General features: G+C 41.4%; 1 protein-coding gene across 5 annotated transcripts in view; it reads right to left on the reverse strand.

Moving 5' to 3' along the window:
- Snx24 (sorting nexin 24) overlaps positions 1 to 22,952 on the reverse strand; it is a 146,688-nt gene that overhangs the window by 47,442 nt on the left and 76,294 nt on the right. For all 5 annotated transcript variants that reach the window (XR_004768343.1, XM_027400899.2, XM_027400900.2 and 2 more), the window contains exons 2-3: positions 15,664 to 15,747; positions 4,645 to 4,749 (exon numbers count right to left, since the gene is read on the reverse strand). Coding sequence is in view for 4 of the 5 variants with exons in the window: in XM_027400899.2 (XP_027256700.1) it covers positions 4,645 to 4,749; positions 15,664 to 15,747 (189 nt within the window). In the remaining variant the exon portion in view is untranslated. The remainder of the gene's footprint in view (positions 1 to 4,644; positions 4,750 to 15,663; positions 15,748 to 22,952) is intronic.

The raw sequence follows: 22,952 nt of genomic DNA on the forward strand, positions 1-22,952 counted from the left end.
AAGCCTGCCTCAAACAGGACTGGAGGCAAGAACCGATGCCCAAGGTCATCCTTCCATTTCTACATGTGTGCTGTGGCAAGGATGTGCCCTTATCCACACACGTCCACAAAAATAAATACAGCTGGAGAGATGGCTCTGCAGTTGAGAGCACTGGCTGCTCTTCAGAGGACCTAAGTTCAATTTTCAGCACCCACAGTGTGGCTCACAACTATCTGTAACTCCAGTTCCAGGGGATCTGAAGCCCTCTTCTGGTCTCTGAAGGCAAAAGGCACAAAAGTGATATGATACATGCAGGCAAAGCACCCATACACTAAGATTACTACTACTACTACTACTACTACTACTACTACTAATAATAATAATAATATATTTTTATTAATTATAATTATTATTATTTTAAAAATCAACAAATAGATTTCTACTTCCAAGAAGATGAGGATATAATCTTTCCTTATTTTTCCCACTTAATTCAACTGAAAACAGGACGTGTCTATAAAACAAGCATAAGATTTGGAAGGTCTCAGGGAAGAGGGGAAAACTGCTAGACCAGGACCTGAAGAATGAACCCTTGGCTTTACATAAAGGTGAACGGTCAGCAGCCAAAAAAATAAAAGGCCCACCCAAAACCTAGCTAGAGTGCTGCAATTAATGCCACCATGCCAGTCTTTCATGATACTTTTATTTGATATGCTTACTCCATCCCCGCTACCCCATGAAGATGAGACATTCTTAACTGAAAATAGAGTAGCTGCCTTCCTCTTCCTCTCATTTGCCCCTCTTCTCTCCCTTTCTCTCCTGGTTCATGCTCTGTTCCCTAGGCTGATCTAGAACTCCTAGGTTTAAGTGACTCCTGTCTCAATCTCCTGAATAGGTGGGACAATCGACACGGGCTGTCATGCCCAATACAAAGTGGCTTTTTCAAACACTGGAAAATGTTTTAAAGAAACCTACCATTACAAATGTGCCAGAGGAATGGTAACTATCCTATGTCTCGTATTTTTAAATAACCTATACTATTTAAATTGATACTGATGCTATTTCTAAATTATGGCCTAAATACCATTTGCTTCTGAAAAAAAGAACAGCAAAACCAATGGTGTGAGTTTTCTTTGACTCTCATTTTCAAACTATTATTGACCAGACAAAGAATGGAAAAGAATGTGAAAATTATAGACATTAAGGAAGGTCTGCTTCTTTTGATTAATTCTCAGAACAAAATTAATTTTGAAAATGGGTGACTTTATCTTTCTTCTTTAAAGTTGCTCTCTTACTTTAACGTAGCTCCCAGGATGTTCCATATGCTGCTCTAAGGTTGGTTTGCATCTAGGAGTTTAACACTAGCATGAACCAGCCAGCCTGTTTCAAACAACCAATAGCAAACAAACAACACCACTTTAAGCGAGATGACTTAACACACAAAATGGGAGCATTATTTGCTAGAATTTTGAATATTCAAGTTTAAAAAATTTAAAATCACGGTGTTATTGAGATGCCTCAGTGGTTAAGAGCACTTGTTAATCTTGCAGAGGACCTGGGGTTGGTATTCAGCATCCATATGACCACTCATAACCACCTGCAACTCAGTTTCAGGGACCAGTGCTATTGTCTGGTCTCTGTGGGCTCCTGTACACATGTGTACACACACAGACAAGTGGATGGACGCGCGCGCGCGCGCGCGCGCGCGCGCGCACACACACACACACACACACACACACACACAATTAAAGAAAAAAAAACACTCAGCAATCAACTATTCAATCAACCAATCAGGGAGAATCAGTCTGATAAACTAATATTGATCACTATGAAGTCTTATCTTATACCTACTGTTATGTATCTCTATAAAACTATCAAGAAGGAAAATTTTCCTAATTTAGAAAATCACCAGTGCATAATGAAAAGAGTCCATATTGGGCAATAGGAAAATAGAAGTCCACTCTGAGCACTTTAACAAACGTAGTTCAGAGGTGACATAGGTTTCTCAGTCTCCCCAAGTCTAATGAAAATGGCAGTGTGGGCCACCACAGGTAATGTGTGGGGCTGCAGTCACAGGTGACCAGTTGTCCTCCAGAACAGAAGGGTCATTTGCCCCTACCTTGTCAAGAGACAGACCACCACAGGGGTGACTATGAACTCTGACAGGCAGCAAATGAGCTGGAGTGGGTCATCTAGGCCCCTGTGGCCCTTGGACACAGTAGTATTTGGTCAGGCCATGGGCCAGGTCAGTGACATACTGTGTAGCACAGGTTGAACTGACTTGAAGGATGCTGTCTAATGAGATGGTGGCAGCTACTCCCTGGGGTTCAGCCTGGTCCTGAGGGTGAATGGGACTCCCTGGAGTTAGGTAGGCAGTGAAAGAAACAAAAATGCTGTCTATCTCATCAAGACATAAGAAGCAAGAACTGACTAATTTCAAGATTCTGCCCTTCACTTCTGCGCCTCACAGCAACCTCCACCTAGCTCCTACTGCCAAAGGGAGAAAAAGGGCTTTCCCTAAAGTCCTCTGGGTCTTCAAGTCACTGAGTGACACCAACATGAATTTGAAACACACAGCAGGAAGCAAGTACTCTCAGCCCTCAACCACATCTTTCAAGCCTTTTTCTGAGAATAGAAAATTCTAAGCTCAATTTGAGCATCATTGTAAGCTCCCCTCTGTGCCAGATGACTTTACCCACATATTTACATATGAAGCACAAACAACTTAAAATGTTTACACTAAGGAGTAATGGAAGTCATGTGTCAAATGCGATGGGGGTGGGGTGGGGTGGGGATAAAGCTTTCTTTAGAACTACAGCCTGAAGATACACAATATCTGTGGAAAATCTGGCCTACAAATGCAAGTGTGTTGTTTAGCTATCCCATCCAATTACAGACAGCATGCCTTCTACCCTTTGCATACAATTTCTTAGGTCGCTTTCTCTTGGCTTTTGGTTTGCTGTTTGCTCTCAACTGTTGCCTGGAGCTATGGAATCCTGATAGCTCTGCCCTTAGAATCTCAGAGAAGGCCACACGCATTCTTGAGATTTGCGATTCCAGTTTCTTTTAGGAGCTCCACACCCAGAGACACAGTGGAGAATCCTTTCACCAAGCCCCAATAGCAAAACCTCCCCAGCATCCTCTTCAGAGCTCCTGCCTCTGTCTGTCTTCCTTGAAAGACTAGGACATAAGAGAAGGTTGGGGAGCTGACACCTGGAATTTTTCTTTCCACCAAGAAAGCGTCCTCTACTTTATCACTGGGCATCAGCCACCAGTGACTCACACCCAGTCCTTCATAGAGCTCTATATGGGGACAGGCACACAAGCTCTACAGCTCCCAGCTTCTTTCCTGTGCTAGGTCCACCCTGCAGTTACTAAAGCCTGAAGGGACCACAAGGACATGGCGATGCTGCCAATTTCTCTAATGTAATAATCCTAGAAGGGTAAGTCTTCTTAACTCTTACATGAAGTCTGGCTCTTCTGCCTTGTTTTTTTGAGATAGGGTCTCCCTGTGCAGGCCAGGTTGGCTTTGAATTTCTGATGCTCTTGCTCAAGCCTCCAAAGTGCTGGGATTATAGGTATATCTCCAGACATCTTCATCCCAAAGCTCTGGGGTTACAGGTATGCACAACATATTTGCATCCTTCTTTTTTGAGGCAGGATTCCTTTCCTCACTAAGCTATGTTCTCCCTCCACATATCACTTCTCAAATGGGACTAAATGTAGTACATGCCTGACCATTTGGGCCTGTTTGTCTCTGCACCTGCCCTGCCCATGTATGCACTTAATGAGGACTCCATGGAATAGTCACCTGAGACTTCAGGGGTTTTGTGAAACTTAGAGAAGTGGACAGTGTCTTATTCTCTCCCTTGCCTTCTCTGTCACTTGTGGGTAGGAGACTTTCGTCTTATCTCACTCAGTTCTGTTTGTCCTTCAAAGAGAAAGCATACAGCTTCCTCATGCATTCCTTCTAGACCAGTAATTCTCAACCTTCCTAATGCTGTGACACTTTAATACAGTTCCTCATGTTGTGGTGACTCCCAACCATAAAATTACTTTTGTTACTACTTTTTAATTGTAATTTTGCTACTGTTACAAACTGTAATGTCAGTATCAGTGTTATCCTACTATGGAAAGTGATCCTTGTGAAAGGGTCATTTACCCCAGGGGGCTGTGACCCACAGATTGAGAACCACCACTCTAGACATAGATTCTAACTTCCAAGGAAGTCGGCACTTTCTCAGGGGCAATTTCTATACAGTCTTGGTGGGATTTTACACATATCTTAGCCTGCCCCACTTAAGACTTCTTTTCTCCCAGGATTCTAACTAAAACCCAAGGACATCTAAAACCCAAGGGTTGAGAAAACAGAGTTATTTCATGGAAAACACAGTCATCTGTACAGCTGACTTTAAAAATGGACAGATCATTTCAATAGCATTCTTCCAATGACACTAAGTGCACTTAGCCAACGCATAAGCAACTTTAAACAGAATCCAATAAAAGCTAAATGAACCAATGGATAGCAATATTTGTAACTGCAAACAGCCTGTCTCTTGGGATCTCCAGCTGTTGATCAGTATTTGGTGTCACACACTTATATTCTGAGCCAACAGAGTAAGACAATGTTTTAGGCACTGTTACACTGAGGAGCTAAACACCTCTTACCTGTAAGTACGTTTCCAGGCCTTGCCGCCGTTGTTCCAGTACTTTGGGGACCCAATTCCTGACGTGTTTAGAGGGGATTTCTGGAGTCTTTATACATTTCTTAAGCTTCCAAGACAGAAGGGAAAAGAGACGTCTGTTAATTGTAATAAAATCATTTGGAACAAAGAAAAGCCAACTAAGCAAAATAAACCATGGTTAAAATATGCCAAAAAGTTATTCAAACATTTCTTACTTAGGTATCTTGATTGTTCAGGCTTCAGGACAAATGGGTTTTTTGTTTCCTAGTTGTTATGATGGTTATTTCAGATTTAAAATGAGTTTTTTTTTTCTGAAAAATTAAAAGTCTAATACTTGAGCTAAAAGGAAAGCAAAGTAAGTTTCAAAAATCAATTTGTTTCATAGCAACATTAACACAAGCGTTTAATCTAGTTCTCTCTCTCTCTCTCTCTCTCTCTCTCTCTCTCTCTCTCTCTCTCTCTCTGTTTTTTGAGACAGGGTTTCTCTGTGTAGCTTTGGAGCCTATCCTGGCACTTGCTCAGGAGACCAGGCTGCCCTCAAACTCAAAGAGATCCGCCTGCCTCTGCCTCCCAAGTGCTGGGATTAAAGGCATGCACCACCAATGCCCGCTTAATCTAGTTTTCTAATAAAAGGAAAAGTCCTTCTACACATACTTTTCACATTAAAAAAGAGAACAAAGTATGGTCATTTCTGACCACTGTCCCCAGAAATGTCACATGAATTGGAGAACAACACTCAGGAGAGGGTCTTTAGATTTCTGAAATGAAGAGAATTTTAAAATACAGAAAAAGGCAACTCCTTCCAAAAATCCATAAGAGTAGCTGCAAGCTCTCCTCATGCAAACTGAAGGGTAATTTTGAGTTAGGATGTCTAGGAGGTCCTTTTGAGGAGTGACACTAAAAAAAAAATATTCTGATGCTGGAGAGCTGTCTCCATGGTTAAGGCCACAGGCTGCTCTTCCAGGGGACCAGCATTCAATTCCCAGCACCTACATAGCAGCTCACAACCATCTGTAACCCCAATTCCAGGGGTCTGGAGAGCCTCCTCTGACCTCTTCAAGCACCAAGCACACAAGTGGTACCCAGACATACATGAAAGCAAAACACCCAAACACAAAATAAAATAAAAACTTATTTTTTTAAAAAAAGCTATTCAAAGTGAAGTTAGAGCTACAAAATAACACATATCTTCAAAAAGTGCTATAATGCCAGTAAAGGAATGGACTAGCCAGCAAGAGTGAGGGCAAACAAGCAAAGAACAAGAGCTTCCTCCACATCCTTTATATAGGCTGTCACCAAAAAGGTGTCACCCAGATTAAAAGTGGATCTTCCTATCTTTCCATCTCAAAAGATCCAGATTAAATGTGGGTCTTCCCACTTCATATGGTTTAATTATGAAAAAGCCCTCATAGGTGTACTCAGCCACTTGGATTTTAGTTAATTCCAGATGTAGTCAAGTAGACAACCAAGAATGGCCATCACAATGCCCAATCTACTAGTTATTCCCCAAATCTATGGTGCCTGGGTGCTATAGGATTCAACTCCTGGTTTTGGTGAATGAAGAACACAGTCTCCCCACCTCCATCCTCTGCTGTTCGTAACAATGTGACTGACTCCTGGTCATGGGGGGGGTAAGTAGAGAAGGCATCAATCCTATTTGAAGAAGGGCTCTCAGATGTCATAAAGGGGAGGGGGACCTTTCCTTCCTTCAATTCTTCTACTCTTTACATATATGGCCTGTGCAATGGATGGGAGCAGACCAGACGCCTTCCACCATGAGGCACAAGCTGTGTGGTGTTGGGAATGGTAAAGTAATAGGAGCCTGATCACTTCCATGAAAGAACAACAAAATCTCAGCTGTTACTGTCGACACTGTTTTGCATGTATAACCACTGTCACCTATATTTAATCCCCTGTGAATAGGAGAAAATGTCATTCAGAGTTCAACATGTTAAACCTAAATTTCCTAAATTCCCTTATCATCACTGTTGTCATTATGACACAGCTGTTAATTAAAGTGTAGCACAAGTCTACTGGCTAGAACTTCTGTTTTCCCAGAAAGACAGTAGGATTTGTTCCTTCCAGAAGTGTGAAGCAAGGCCTGAAATGGCTGCAGCTACATTGTAATAAGCAATTGAAAGTCACAACCTTAGGACAATGGATACTGAGGCTTGCTCCATCCCTTGGGCTGCTTGCCTTTAATTTTCCTGAGAATAACAACTAATGTGGGAAATTACCAATACGGAGCCAGGTGGAAAAAGAAAGGATTTTACTAGGGAAAAAGCCTTACTTACAGAGCAAACTAGCCAGCCAGTGGGCAGCAGTCTGTACAGCAAGCCAAAAGTGAAACCGAAACCAAAACCTGCCACCTGACCACCTCTCACTCTATGTCACCCTGACCATGCCCTCGCAGGCACACCTGTAGCCAGCCCCTAAGGAGTAGTGGCTACAACATCCCCTACAATTTCCCTTTTAGTCTAAAAGAGGATTAAAACCTAACAGTGTAAAGCGTCCAAAATTAACAATCATACCGGATGATAAATAAAATACTGTTTGGTCAATGAGGCAGCAAGTTAGAAGGGACTAGGAGTCAAAGAGGATTCTGGGAAATGTAGTAGAGAAGTGGTGATCCAGGCAGGAAGTGACACAGCAAGGAGACTCATATTTAAGCAAGGAGATATAGGAAGTGGCCCCTTTTCCCCTTGGCCTCCTCCAGCGGCGCCATGTGAGCCACCAGCAAGAGAGGGTGCCAGCAGAAGGCATCCTCTATAAGGTAAGTCTTATAAAATATATAGATTTATGATAATTAAGACTGAGCTAACAGATGAGAAATCCTAATCATTGGCCAAGTAGCATTGGTACCTAATAGAAGTCTGTGTATTATTTTGTCCATCCATGTGGCGGGCAGAACTCAGGCGGCTGGCAAGATCGCCTACGTGGTGGTAGGATTCAGGTGGCTTTGGCAGAAAGATTTATCATAGCAAACAACAATAAATGTCTTACTTGCCAGTCAAGGTTCTACAATATACAACTTTAGACAGTCCTAACATAAGAATCAACTGTTGAGGTTGGAGAGTTTAAGCTAGAGATGCCTCTGGGTGTCCTTGTGAGCTAATGTGACTCTAAATATTGTGTAAATGGCATCTATAGACATAGAACTAAATCAAATTACATTGAGAGTCAAGTCTTCACACAGTAAAAGGGCTGTGGTGGGCAGAACGCACGGACTGTCCAGATGGTGTTGACAACCTATATAACTCCTTTCATATGGGTATGGGAAAACCTGTGACTACAGTGGGAAGTGACTACAGTCACTTCCATGGTTACCTTATGCACACCATGGTCTTAGCAGACTGATGGCTTTGAGGAAGTGGCTAGGGCTTGAGATGGCCTCTAGCAGCTAAGAGCCACCCCTGATCAACAGTCAGTAATATGAGATATCACTCCTGAGATGCATGCAGAAGTCTGCCTATGTGAGCATAGGCTTGGACTTAAGCCTAGGACAAGATCACACCATGGCTGTCGTTGATCACAGCCAGTAAGCCTGACCAATCCATGGAGACTCTGTGTAACGACTGTGACTGGAAGGTTTGCGTCTGAAGTGATTTATTATGCTGCAGTGGAATACTGGGAGGGCCAACTCTGAGGGGCAGGGAGAGAGTGCACAAGAAGTGAGAAGCTATCCCACAGGAGTGCTTCAAAGGGGGACAAGGGGAGGCAAGATGGCTGTGCAAGCCTTACAACCTGACTTCGACCCCCCACAAAGGCTCCACCATCAGTCTCCTCTCTGGTTTTGTCTTTGCATCTTGATGACAGAGCACTGAAGACATTTTCCCTTTTTGTTTATGGGAGGGCACAGAGGGAGCTGATCAACACAGAGACTAGATCCATGACACATTTGGAGGTGAGCAAGAATTTAGATGAGAGACAAACCCAAGACAATATGTTTCTAGCAGGGCTCACTGCTTGCAAGATAAATACTCCTTGTCTCCTCCATCTGATGATTAACTGTCCTGCTACGCAGCATCTGGGCAAAGGACCTTTCTGATGTGTGTAGATAAGTGCTCGGGCACACACACACACACACACACACACACACACACACACACACACACCTTTTCAGTGTGTGGCCATTCCCTTTCCCTTTCTAAATTGTTAGAACTCACTGAGAACTTATTACAGACAGAAAAGATTCGCTCACATATGACATGGATAGAAAACCTACTATTTTCCACAGAGAGGATCAGAGGCACTTTTATGAAGGACAGGAATAAAAAGAAATGGAAACAAAAGCATCTAAGGAAGCAGACACATTTGAGGGGGGCAACAAGAGGTAACCCTTCCTGCATACTATCACCCCAGTTTTCTCAGGGCTCCTTCAGGAATGGTGCATGGGTGCTGTTCACGCAGTTTGATGCCATACAGCAGTTTTCTGGTTCATCTGAAATGTGTACTTCATTAAATTGAATACAAGAGAATGCAATATTTGACTCAAACCCAAAGGAGGCAATAACAAAAGATGAGGGTAGTTAATTTGAAAATGAACCAGCCCCATACTTCACTGAAAACATTGTGAACAAAAGGGTGGGCTGGAACTGACAGAAAACAGCTGGGAAGACATGAAGAATAAAATATGCTCAGAAGTTTGCAGTGTGAGGAAGAGTTTGTCATGCATGAGGTCTGGGGCCTAGGACAGCACAGCTCTCTGCAAGCATGGCCATGGAAAGTGATGAATTACTTGGTAGTGGTAGGGGTGACTGGGGCATGGGGTCGGACCCTTCACATACTTAAAGGGTGACCCGTCAAAAGAGCCTGTACCTGAGCCCCAGGGGACACCTTGTTACAGAGAACAGGGTGGAGTCTTGTTTTGTTTGTCATCCTCTACCCCATCCTAGCACAGTAGAAGCCACAAAGGAACCAGGATTAGAGGGACCTGGGGTCAGATTTCCAATAACATGAATGTTCACACCAGAACACACATGATGCTGTCCAACATCCCATATGCCAGGTAATTAACCCTGTGGAAAAATACAAAGAATACTGGTGGGTGTTGTGGGGGGGACCAATAGCTTTCAGACAACATGAAATCCAACTGGACATATGGGATAACTAAGCTTTAATTGTGTTAAGAAATAATTTTAATTGTGTAAATAGAAATGTCTATGTTAAATGGAAGAAGAGTTTCAAGGTTAAAAGGGACAGTAGGCACCAGGCAGCTGGCACTGAAGAACTGGAATGTCCTGCCTTGTTTTTAGCACACAGGCAGATGATGGGTATTTAGCCTGGCAAAGGCAGGGAAGTGCAGATCTACACAGGACGTGCTTGGGTACAGCTAACATGAACTTTTCTTAGGAGAAGTAGCAGAAATAGGGTTGGCCTGCAGGGGGTTAAGTGAACAGAATGCTAATGAGAATGCTAATGCCTCCAAAGACACATGAGAACCCCTATGTCCCAGGGCCTGTGAGTGGTATTCCTGCACAGAAAGAGGCTTTTCAGGTGGGATTCACATGAAGGATGTTGATATGGGATGGCTACCCTGGGTGGGCCCAATATTACCTCAAAGCGGGACAAGAATTACCAAGATCAGAGAGAAGGGTGTGAAGACAGGAGATGACACGAGGAAGGCAGAAGGAGGGAGGGAGGTGACTGCCAGCTTTGAGGACGGAAGGGGCCATGAGGAATGTGGGCAGCTGCTGGGAGCTACAAACAGCGGAAAATGGACTCTCCTATGGGAACTCAGCCCTGTCCACCCACTTAGCATGAGATAATAAATGTGCCTTGTTTTAAGTTGCTACTTTTGTTGTGATTTGTTACAATAGCACTAGGAAACTAATGCAAGGTTTCAGAACACTATCCTGGAGTTACTGTCTATGATATGGTAGACAAGCCAAGTGCACATCAGAGAGAGCAGGAGAAAGGTCTGGAAATGAAGGCAAAGGCAAACTGACATACAGTTGAGAAAAGGTAAGAATATGAAGAACAGAGTGTTGACACATATAAAATAGCACCACTCTGGAGTGACAGTGAAAAACCAAGGGTGCACATTGCAGGAATGTGGAAGAATGAATTGGTAGGACCTAGTGACATTCTTGAAAATTCTGGTAAGAGAAAGTCAGAAGAATCTTCAACATTCAGAACCTTGAGCTGCTTAGTCCTACGCCTCATGATTTTGTGTGTGTGTTTGTGTGTGTGTGTGTGTGGTGTGGTGTGTGTGGTGTATGTGGTCTGGTGTGTGTATGTGGTGAGTAATGTGTGGTGTGTGTGATCTGTATATATGGTGTGTATGGTGTGTGTGTGGTATGTGTGGTATATGTGTATTGGTATGTAGTGTGTGGTGCATGTGGTACGGTTTGTGTATGTGGTGTGTAGTATGTAGTGTGTGTGGTGAGTATGTAATCTGTGTATGTGATGTGTATATATGATGTGTGTGTGTGGTGTACAGTGTGTAGTGTGTGTGGGGTGTAATCTGTATATGTGTTGTGTGGTATATGTGGTATGGTGTGTATATATGATGTGTGTGGGTATGTGGTATGTGTGTGTGTGTGTGTGTGTGTGTGTGTTGGTGTGTGTGATGGAGGGCTGTATCTTAGTGATGTCTTTAAAAATATAATTCACAATAGGAACTTCAAACTTCAATGAGCATAAGGTCCTCTGGGGAACTGGCATAAGATGTAGATTACAAAAAAAAAAAAAAAAAAAAAAAAAGATGTAGATTACTAGGCTCCATTACAGACAGTCTGATTCAGTGTGTCCAGTGGTTTGAGGTATCTTTACTTTGGTCTTTCAAAATAAAAGAAAACAGAATCAAATACTTCACACAGCTCTAGAAGAAATGATAAATCACAAAGGGTATCCAGAAGTGATGGTGAACACATGATCCCAGCTCAGATCCCATCATTAAAGCATGAGGCAGGAGGATGATGAGTCTGGGATCAGAAATGAGCTACATAGTGAGGCCATCCCAAAACAGAAAAGGGTAGGGATGTAGCTCAGTGGTACAGTGTCTACTTCAAATGTACAAAGCCTCAGGCTTAACCCTCAGCACAAGACAGAGAGAGACAGAGACAGAAAGAACCCAAAAGAATAAACGTTGATTATCTTAGAAAAAATTAAAACTCGTTTTTTTTTATTACATAGTCACCTAAACTAAAACAGAAAGATACATTTCAGGGGGCTGGAGAGATGGCTCAGAGATAATAGTTTGTATTGCTCTTCCAGAGGTCACGCGTCCTCCCAGCACATATGCCAAGCGGCTCATATCTACCTACAATTTCAGCTCCAGGAAACTGATGCCCACCTGTGGCCCCCACAAGCCCCCACACAGGTGACATACACTCAGACATACATACAATACATAAATAATTATCATAACCAAAATTAAAGGGTTTTGGTGCAAAACACTTTCAGCAAATGGCTAGTATTTTATAACAGGCCAATAAGCCAGTCAGCCAACTTGGTAGCCCTAGTAAATGAGAAAGCACAGAAACAGAATAATAAAAGAAATAAAAGAAAATAAAGATGTGCACCTAAATCAACTCAGAAAGCATCACTTCACCCAAGCAAAGGTGTACGCTTCCTAAGCAAACAGCTTTCAGAGTGACAATGGCCAAAGCAGATGAGATGCTGTGAGCTTTAAACAATTCAAAAAAAAAAAAAAAAAAAAAAAAACAACCAAAAAAACCCATATCCTTAGACAGAGAAGTGCTGCTTTTGGTAATATAACTTTCTGTGGAGGATTTGTTTTTAAAAAGAAAAGTGATCACTTTAGAATGCTAGAAGCTGAGCTGGGACGTGCAGGTGACAGTGGGACACTCCCCTTGTCCTCACTTAAGCTTGCTAGAAGACCTAGCCTTATGCACAGAGGGTTGGCTCATGCCTGAATTCTAGAGCTTGGGAGGCTAAAGCAGGAGGATCACAGTAAGTTCAAAGCCAGCCTGGGCTATATGGTGACTTTGAGAAGAAAATAATAATATACAGGGGGAAAATTGTAACTAGGGGTCTGTCTTCGTGGTAGAGCAGTCTCCAGCATGCAAAGGATTGGGCTCCAGCATCACCGCCAAAACAAGAGAAGCAAAGAAAAATAGGTGAATTTTACGAAAAAAATATGATTTTTACAAAGACAGAAAGATCCTGAGAAAGGTTTTAAAATACATTTCTAACAATAGCCAGAGAAGCTCCAATAGTGCCTTCCTCAAAATTAGCAAGAACAATCAACACAGTGACATTTGTGTGTCTGCAGGACATTTAGAAGAGCTATGAATCCACCACAGTGCTTAGGAACAGCCCCCATGCTATTTTGGAGTCATCTTAGGTGTACAGGTAAAACTCTTTTCATTCAGGGAGCAGACAACAAAATATAAGAAAAACCAAGACAGCCATGGAGCAAATGTCTTAAAGTGGCAATAATCAAATGTTTCAAGGAAATTCAATGGCAGAAGACAAGTACAGTTATAGGCAAATGTTTTGTAAACACAGTCGTATCCTGTCACAAATTCACACATGGAAATCAAGGGTAGCAAAAAATGCAGTTAAATGATGAGGCTGCCCAGTGAGGAACAGTCTCGTAAAGCCTGCAAAAAGCTTGCAAAGCTTGCATAAGACACTCCGTTGAATTTTACCTGCTATGGTGCTTCTGGGCAGTTTTACAGTTAAGATTACAAACTGCCCTAACTTTGACATCTCCTGATGCATCATTTGCATTTTGGACTTGCCTTCCCACCAAGTCTAACTCAGCAGTGGCCGTCCCCTCTCTATGGTGCATGAAGTTGGACTGCACACTCCACCAACAGCCCACCCCTCCCCCAAAACTATGAGCTCCATGTCCCTATAAGGATGTCTCAAATTCTGTCAGAGATTCGAGAATTACTACTCTATTTACTTTAACAAACTTCATCACAAAAAACTGGATAACGTTAATAAATAATGGAACTGTAGAAATTGAAAGTCCCAGAAAGTACAGGAATTTTTTTCCTTCCTTCCTTCCTTCCTTCCTTCCTTCCTTCCTTCCTTCCTTCCTTCCTTCCTTCCTTCCTTCCTTCCTTCCTTTCTTTTTTTTATTTGACAATGCTGGATTGCTGAGCCGGGGGTGGGGTGGGGGGGGGGGTGGGGGAGTGGGGGGGCGACGGCGGAACTGTCCTAGTCACCCTGCATACAGGCAGAGTCTATGGGCTGCCCCATGGACAGGGCCAGCCTAATTGGCAGTCACCCTGCTGTGTCTGTTATGGGGTCTGTCACCTGGAATGTGGAGAGCTCAGCTGGGCTGTGCTGGTCCTAGAGTAAGTACTTCATGCTGACCTAGTAAGTTAGGAAGGGGCTTGTACCTGACAATCTGCCCAGGCCAGACTAGCAGAGAGAAGCTGGATGCAGGTGGAGAGAGACCTGATCTCAACCTTCTATAGGGACTTGGCTCACCAGGTACCCAGTGGAATTTGTTTGCTCCTAAAACCAAACAAAACAGAATCCCAGGAGGAAGAAGGACCCAGATTTTATGTTTGTTTCTCTCTGAGGTCCCCAGGGCTAGTGATTTTTAAAGCAAGTCTCCTGGCAACACCAGTTGGAAATCTCTAGGCATTTCCATGGTTTCTCTGGGAGGAAAGCTGAACTTGATGAAATTCTAATTGGAGAATTAAATTCATTTAATTAAATGGTTTGCCACCCTAACAGAAAAGCTTTGAGCACTTCTAAAAAGAAGCAAGGGAGTGGGCCTGGTGGTGTATGGCAATCACAACACTCAGGAGGAGAGGCAGAAGGCCTGGTGGTGCAAGCCAAGCCCAGCACTCAGGAAGGGGAGGGGTACAGGCGTACTTATCATTTCTCAGCCAGCCAGAGTTACACAGCGAGACCCTGGCCAAAATTAAACAGACAAACAAAAAGCTCAAAACAGACAACAGGGAATTAGGTTCACTAATCTTTCCGTTTAGACTTAATTTTCTATTCCCTGATTAAAGTGGAAAAACTTTTTACAAAGTTCTAAAAGCCTTTTAACCCAGAATCAACACATTATGACGTTCTTATGCAGTGATGTATCCCAGAAAAATTGCATAGACATTAAAAAGCATAAAATTAAAATGTTTTCCTAATGTAACCCATTTCTAGCTTCTTACCTAAATATCTAATTATGGCATGCATTCTGTGCATGCATGTGTTTCATACATCTATTTCATATATGTGTATATACATTCATCAATATATATATATATAATTAATACACTCCCAGACACAGATAATGTGAAAAAAAATTATAAATTTAAACTGACTCCTCATTGTGATTTTTCTTCCAGGAAATCTCATTAGGTATTTCAAGTTATAAAAAAATTAGCACCCAAATAATTTATAACCCACAAAAAATTAACCCTAGGTTGGAGTTTGTTTTTTTTCTAAGTATTCATCTTCAATTCATTAGTGACCATTTCTTCCTGAAGTCAGTTACTTCTTTTGCATTTCTGTTTCTTTAATCTGTGACTATGAAATGGATCCCAGAACTGAAGCATTGATTATTCTGATATAGTAGCTCTTCACAACTCAAAGGATAGCTGTAGGCAGGGAGCCTCTCTTCCATGTGTTCTATATAAACACACATGTATACACACACAAGCTTGTCTAGTACACAACGTTTAAGTTGAATTTAATAAATTTCTTTCTGTATAGTGATTCCTTGTGTTTCTTTTCTTTTTGTGAAGAACTTAAATGCATGTCTTGGACAGAGAGGGTGTTGATCTTACTATTATAAACCTTTAATATTTGATGTGATGTAGTACAAACAGCTTACTGTCTCAGATTTGCATATGCAAGCAATTATAACAGGAAACTCACTTATTTAAAAATAAAAACCAAGCGCACTGACTGAACAATCTATTTTAAAAGGAAATTAATACCATTATGAAGAAATTACACACACAGCAGACAGTAATGTTCTGAGGAACATAGAACAGAATCTATATTATATCTACATTATACCACGGCCACACAGAGAAAAGGAGAAAAACATGAAATCAAAGATTACCTTTTTGTGCAAGGCATGGAATTCACTGTACCTTTTCTCAACAAAATGTTTTCTTCCATTCATTAGCACTTCTATTTTAAACACCTAAGGAAAAAAATTAGAGAGATTAATTCTGCTGGTTCAAACCCCTCAATTGTCGATGTGGTAAGTTTGTGACCATGATATATTTCATCCCTTTAATTACAGAAGCCCATTCTCCCCAAACCCAGAAGGCTCTGGAGACCCTGACCCAACAGCACTGATTAATGAGCCCTTGAACCAAATGCTCACTCACTCACTGCAGCATTCTCCAAGAATGTGTCCACACACGGGAAACTTCCATGCACTGAAATGCTAATTCATTTTTTATGCAGGGAATACCCTTCCCTTGAAATGACTTCATCAAATGGCTATGACGGTACAGATCTGATAGTGTGCTGCCAAAGCCAGACCCCTGAGGACTCGGTCACACGGCACCCTGACTGGGTACTTCAAGGAAGGCAGTGTGTCATCTGAGACAATCATGCAAACAGCAGTGCATTTTAGGTTAATTTCTTCCTAACCTGCATATTCGTCTCTAGTCTCAGCTGGGCTTATCCTGCTGTTTGCAAACAGGGCAAATGCAGGGAGGGCTCATTTTCCCTTCGTGATGTGAGTGACAGCCTGTGTTCTCACTTCCAGAAGGTTGAAAGGCCAGAGGCAGAGGTGCTCTGGGCACACTAATTAGTAGGCACTAACATGACATTTTCTTGATTCTTGGGTCAGTGGGTCAAGACTGGGAACAGGGTGGAGGAGTATTGCTCATGAAAATACAAGGCTATGCTCTGGGAAGGAGGAGTGCCTGGCAGGAAATAAAGAGCTAGTGCTATTCTGGAGTCTCTGTCTCACCCTTGTTTTACTAAGTGAGACTTTATAAACACCAACATGAGAGAATATTGGCAAGCTGGATTTCCAGTTTTAGTCAACCCTCTGGAAAAGAACAAAGGACACAGAAGAATAAAAACAAACAAACAAAAAACACTTTCATCCAAAATATAATATGCATTTGTATTTAATATAGAACATAAAAGGTTCTATACTTTCAATACAAAAATAGAGCCCAATGGCCCTGTACTTCCGCTTTGTATGTAACGTAACTATTTTAAGTCAGACTTACTATCACACATAAACAATGCCTGTAGTTTTGTATCTTTGAATCAGATATTTTTCCACTGCAACACTCAGTTAAAGAAAACTATTTTTTTTTAAAAATTTACTGAAAAATTTTTTATCAGTTTAACCAGTATTTCATATTAACATTTCATTTCTTCAAGAATTCTTCCTCAATGCTTTTCTTCAGTGATTTAAGAAATACATTTTCTTGTAAAATATGCATATGCTTCAAACAGATACATATCCATCGCTTCTTAGAAAAACATTATTTACTAATTTACCAAAGAAAATAATCCTTCTTGCAAGATCCTGTCAGAAAGAGAACTAGAAAGACATTTCCAGAAACAGACAGAGAAGCAGGCAGCTTCAAACTGGGTGGGTGGGGGTGTTCCTTAGTGTCAAGTCCCTGATTTGATCAAAACAATGTGGCAACAATCTGATGAGCTGATAAAACTATTCCAGGTCTGGCTACTTGGGGCTGCATCACAGCAGCCCCTTTAATTGGCTGAAGAATCCATAGGACAGTGGCTTAGTAAGGCTCAACCTACTGGGTCACCTTCAGACTGCCCCTCTTAAGACACATTCTGCTCTAAGTGCCTCAGGGAACATCATCCCATTTCTGCTCAAAACAGTTCTATCCTCAAGTTCCACAATTAATCTTTACAAACATTAAGTTCACATGGAGGCAGAGAAGTGGAGGAGACACAAATACAAGGTAAGTTTATAGCAAGTGTTAACCTTATTCCATTGCCATTGAAAATATATCTTGCCCAGTGCTGCTAACATTTTTTTTTTCCTTCTGGGTTCTGGGCAAACATCTTAGAAAGGATGCTGTTTGGCTAGAATGGAGTTAGTTCAGTACTTCTCCTTTATTATCTTTGCTACAAAGGAAACCCTTGGCTCACTTTGCTGTCCTGGAAAAGTGGCATCTCAGGACTCATGGAACAATGTCTGGATGGCACCGGCACAGTGCCTGGCATTCAGTTGTTAATTTATGCAACACATTCACAAAGAGTTTACATTGTGCCTGGGGGTTGTTCAGGGCTCTAGGATTCAGTACTGAAAAGACAAGGGCCTGGCCCTTCAAGGAGCTGAGATGCTCAGCAATGAGTGAAGGATGACACAGCTGTGCACAAGTGACAAGATGTCTAGCCACACATACTCAGTGTCCACAGTACAGCAAATCAGACATGGAGCTTGACAAGGATGTTAGACAGTGTGCAGGGAAGGTCTCCCTGAGGACGGAGGCAGGGAAAATAGTATATGAGTTAATATTTTTAAGAAATATAAAATTATGCAGCCCACAGCAAGATAAAATTCTGTTTGGTAACCAACCGAAAAGCAGCAGGAAACAAACTTATAAAGAGAATAAAAACCAATGATAGACACTGATTCAGAAAAGATACAAGACTCGTGGATAAAAGCATTCACTGGCATTTATTGTTATGAAGGAATTTCTTACTTTCAAGATCCCAGATGAAAGGCTAACTGTTCGATGGAAATGGGGAAGCCATAGCAGAAAACCCAAACTACATGGAGTTTGTTGATGACATCATTGATGTCTGTAATGAAAAATACACTGGATATGATTAATAATAGACTAGTCATTGAAGAAGAAAAGGTTAGCCGGGCAGAAGTGGTGCTCACCTTTCATCCTAGCACTTGGGAGGCAGAGGCAGGCAGATCTCTGAGTTTGAGGCCATTATGGTCTGCACAAAGAGTTCTATGAAAGTCAGGGCTACTCAGAGAAACGGTGTCTCAAAAAAGAAAGAAAAAGAGAGAGAGAGAGAGAGAGAGAGAGAGAGAGAGAGAGAGAGAGAGAGAGAGAGAGAGAGTAGTGGAGGCAGAGGAAGGTTAATGTTGAGAATCTAGTAATAGAAACTATCCAACATGAAACTGTTCAGACACGGTGGGGGGGGGAGACACAGTATCAGTGAACTATGTGTTTGATCACTAAACAGAAAAATGTACCTATAAGCTGAAAAATACAAATGAACAAATCCAACTCAATGGAGACACACATACACACTCTCTCTCAGGAAAAAAAAAAAAAAAGAACAGCAAATCAACGGCATAACATTGTTCAAAGCCGGTAGGACAAAGAAAGTCTCAAATGCAGCAGAGAAAACATAGATACTACACAGAAAAAAAGAAGCAAATACATTATTATGTGAATAACCAAGATTTAATGCATATATAAGTATGTCAACTATATTTTAAAAGATATGACTTGGACATCGATGCAAACATATTCCAACTCTTTACTCACAGAAAAAAAAAAAAGTTTAATTGTTACACCTACATGACTGGCACCAGCTTCCCCAGTTTGCAGGTAAGGCAGGAAATGGGGAGATAGCACAACTTCACTGCCCCTTCAATCCACAATTTAGCTCCGGAATCTGTCTTAGCCACAGTATTACAGCAAGTCCCAGACCAGTGGACAGACTCCTCTACACAGCCCCATGCCTCCTACTTGGAGGTGGGAGAAACCTCGAAGTATTCTGCAGTGAAGACAGCATCTTCCATTAACTGCTCTCAAGGTCTTCATTTCTGGAGAACATTGCAGGAATAAAGAACTTGGGGGGGGGGAGCACATGGCCTGTACTCCTGGGAAAGGGGGCACATGGCCTGTACTCTTGGGGGAGCACATGGCCTGTACTCCTGGAGGGGGGGCACATGGTCTGTCCTCTTGGGGAGCGGGGTGGGGGGAGCACATGGCCTGTCCTCCTGGGGAGTGGAGAGCACATGGCCTGTACTCCCAGCTACTTTTAGCTTTGTTCCTCTCAACTCTCTTCAAGGGTTAAGAAGGACACTTAAGACCCAGAAAACCTAGCTCCAAGAGTTTAAATGATTGGAGTAATTTCCAATTCATTCTCTCTGATTATGTCTGTGGTTCAAGATGTGAGCACTCCTGTTCCAACCACCAGGCCCTGTGCTTGAAGCCATGCTTCCCTGCCTTGATGGTGACACTTATTTTACCTATTTAATTCTCTGGGACCATAAGGCCAAATGAAGCCTTCTTTCTATAAGTTGCCTTGGTCATGGTGTTTGATCACAGCAATAGAAAAGTGACTAAGACAAACACCCAGTCTAATATACACACACACATGCTCGTACCATGTACAGAAGCCAGATCTCTTCTTGACAGAAGCTCAAATTATTTATTAGACGTTTTTAGTCTGATATAAGCATTTTTTATTCTCTGACTGGAGGTGACATGCTTTGGATATGTCTGTGGGGAATTTCTCTTACCTGCATTAACGTAGAAAGACATACCCACTGTGGGTAGCAACACTCCCTAGACAGCAGATACCAGAGTGTATAAGAATGGAGAAAGTAAATTGAGCACTAGGATGTCTCCACCCTTTCTGTGTTGTTGTTGTTTTGGGATGGTTTTGTTTTTGCTTTTTTAGATAGTGTCTTTCTGTGTTGTCTTGGAGCTGTCTATGTAGATCAGGCTGGCCTTGAACTCACAAGTGCTGGGATCAAAGGTGTGTACCACCATACCCGGCTTTCCTCTCTGTTCTCAACTGTGATACAGTGTGACGAATTCTCTCAATCAGTTGTTTCAGTGACTGCCCTGACCTGAAGGACTGTAGACTAGAATTCTGAGTCAAATAAATCCTTTCTCTTATAAGTAACTTTCCCAGGATATTTTATTACAATAACAGGAAAAGAAGGACATACTTTGCAATACTTGAGTGTAGGGCTGCAGAGAAGGCTCAGTGGTTAAGAGCACTTGCTATTCTTGCTGAGGGCCTGGGTTTGTTTCTCAACACCTACATTAGACTATTCAGAACCACCTGTAACTCTTCTTCTGGGGGATCTGATGCCCTCTGCTGGCTCACCCAGGCACTGCATGTATATTGACCTCAATATACTCAGACATATACAACACAAATAAGTAAATCTTTAAAGGATTAAGTATAAACTAACATTTTGAAACATTTTTAAAATTTTGTTTATCTATATCTTTTATATATGAGTGCTTAACATGGGTACATGCATGCCAGAAGAGGGCTTCCGATCCTATTATAGATAGATGGTTGTGAGCCACCATGTGGTTGCTGGGAATTGAATTCAGGACCTCTGGAAGAGCAGCCAGTGCTCTTAACCGCTGAGCCATCTCTCTAGTCCATTTTGAAATATTTTATCATTGACTTCCAGTATAATTTCAAAGATATTCTCACAAAAAAATACAGCTCTGACATGTTATAAAGGCCACACTTAGGAAACAGAATTTTTCTCTAAGGAAATATATTTATTTTTCAGCTTGGACTCAATTGACTGACTAATGCTTCCCCCTCTACAGCTCCAAGCACACTTCTTGACTAGTCAGTGAAAACATAAAACACACACACACACACACACACACACACACACACACACACACTAGTGGCAACTCAACTTTTCATTACTGTACTCAGTTCTTAGACTCGACCTGTACAGCACGGAAGACAATTATTTTTACATACCAGGTTGTAGAAATGTGAAAACCTTGCCAGTATAAAAAGTCCAGTGAATTTTGTGCTGTTATGGATTTTCTCTGTGTGTCTGCATGTGTATGTGGCTTCTCATGCTTTTTCTTTCTTTTTGTCTCTCTCTGTTGTTTTGTTCTACTCTGGTTTGTTTTATTTGCCTGATTATTTTCTAAAGACAGAAAAAGAAGGTGTGGAGTTGAATGGGTTGGGAGGTGAGGATGATTAAAATACATTGTATGAAAGAAAACAAAATATTTCAATAAAAAAGAAAGAAAGAGACCATGGGTGGGGGTACATGCAAAAAGACATGATTTCAACTGATGTACATAAAGCCTTTGAAAAGAAAAAAAACGATATAACAAGCAGAAGAGATGAGATGTACTGGCAAAGAACAAGATAAAAGGACCCAGGTTCAAATTCCAGCACCCACATGATGCTTCATAACCATCTGTAATTCCAGTCCCAGGTGATCTGGTACCTCTTCTGACACCAGGAACACATGTGGTATGTATGCATCCATATATATATTAAATATTTATATTATTTAATATGATGGATATATTTATATATATCCATATATATATGGATATATATCCATATATATATATTAAAAATTATATTAAATAATTAAATAAAATTTCAATTAAGAGAAAAGGAATTGGGGTGCAAATTTTCTCCCTTGACATGATTGACCATCAAAAGACACTGCTAAAAAGCTGCCAAATGCATGAAAAGAGAGGTTTCTAAGCACCAGTGTATATATGTATGTATGTATGTGTGTGTGTGTTTATATGCCATGCATATATATATTATGTAATATATACTTAGTATATATTATGTAATATATTATGTGTACATATTACACACATATAAATTATACATATATGCTAACTTTCTTTAAAACTTGATGAAATTACAATTTTCCTTTAAATCTCTTGATTTAAAGAAAAAATTTTGATTTTGAGCAAGATGGCTCAACAGGTAAAGGCGCCTGATGCACAGACCTGGTGACCTGTTTGATCCCCAGAGCCCATGTAAAAGTGGAAGGAGTGGATCACCTCCACAAAGTAATCCTCCACACAACACACACAGCCAAAGAGATGAGTTCAGGAATGCACACACAGACACAAGAATAAATAAAAGTTTAAAATTAAAAATGCTTTATGAAATGAAGGTCATCCTTATGGTAAAAGCTGAGTGAGGAAGGGAAGGAAACACATGGATGGGATGAGCTAAGTTCATTGTGCAAACTGCCGGGGAGTCAGCGGAGACTTGAAAATTGAGATAGCAAGCGATGAAGAGGGATACGAGTTACTGAGCGTTGCGACACTTCAATCCCCGGTTCTCTGGGGTCCTGGACACATCTTATTTTTCCGTCTGTACATATTTTGCTTTCAGACATCATAATAATGATGCCACTTAGGTCAAACGTCTGAAATGTTTCTTTACAGGCAAGGAAAGATTTTTCTTGATTTTATTGATATTTGTGGGACTGCTGGATTAGACATAGATATACTTTCACAACTTCAGGTTTTCAATCTTAAACCCTGTGGTGATTTTAGCGGCTGCCTTTTGACTGATTATTTGATTATGAAAGTCTTCGTTTTTCTTCTTCTTTTAAACCACATCATCAGTATGACACAAAACCAATCAATCAATTCGGTGAGGGAAAAAATG

Source organism: Cricetulus griseus, chromosome 2 (assembly GCF_003668045.3).
Source record: "Cricetulus griseus strain 17A/GY chromosome 2, alternate assembly CriGri-PICRH-1.0, whole genome shotgun sequence".
In the NCBI taxonomy this organism is placed as follows: domain Eukaryota; kingdom Metazoa; phylum Chordata; class Mammalia; order Rodentia; family Cricetidae; genus Cricetulus; species Cricetulus griseus.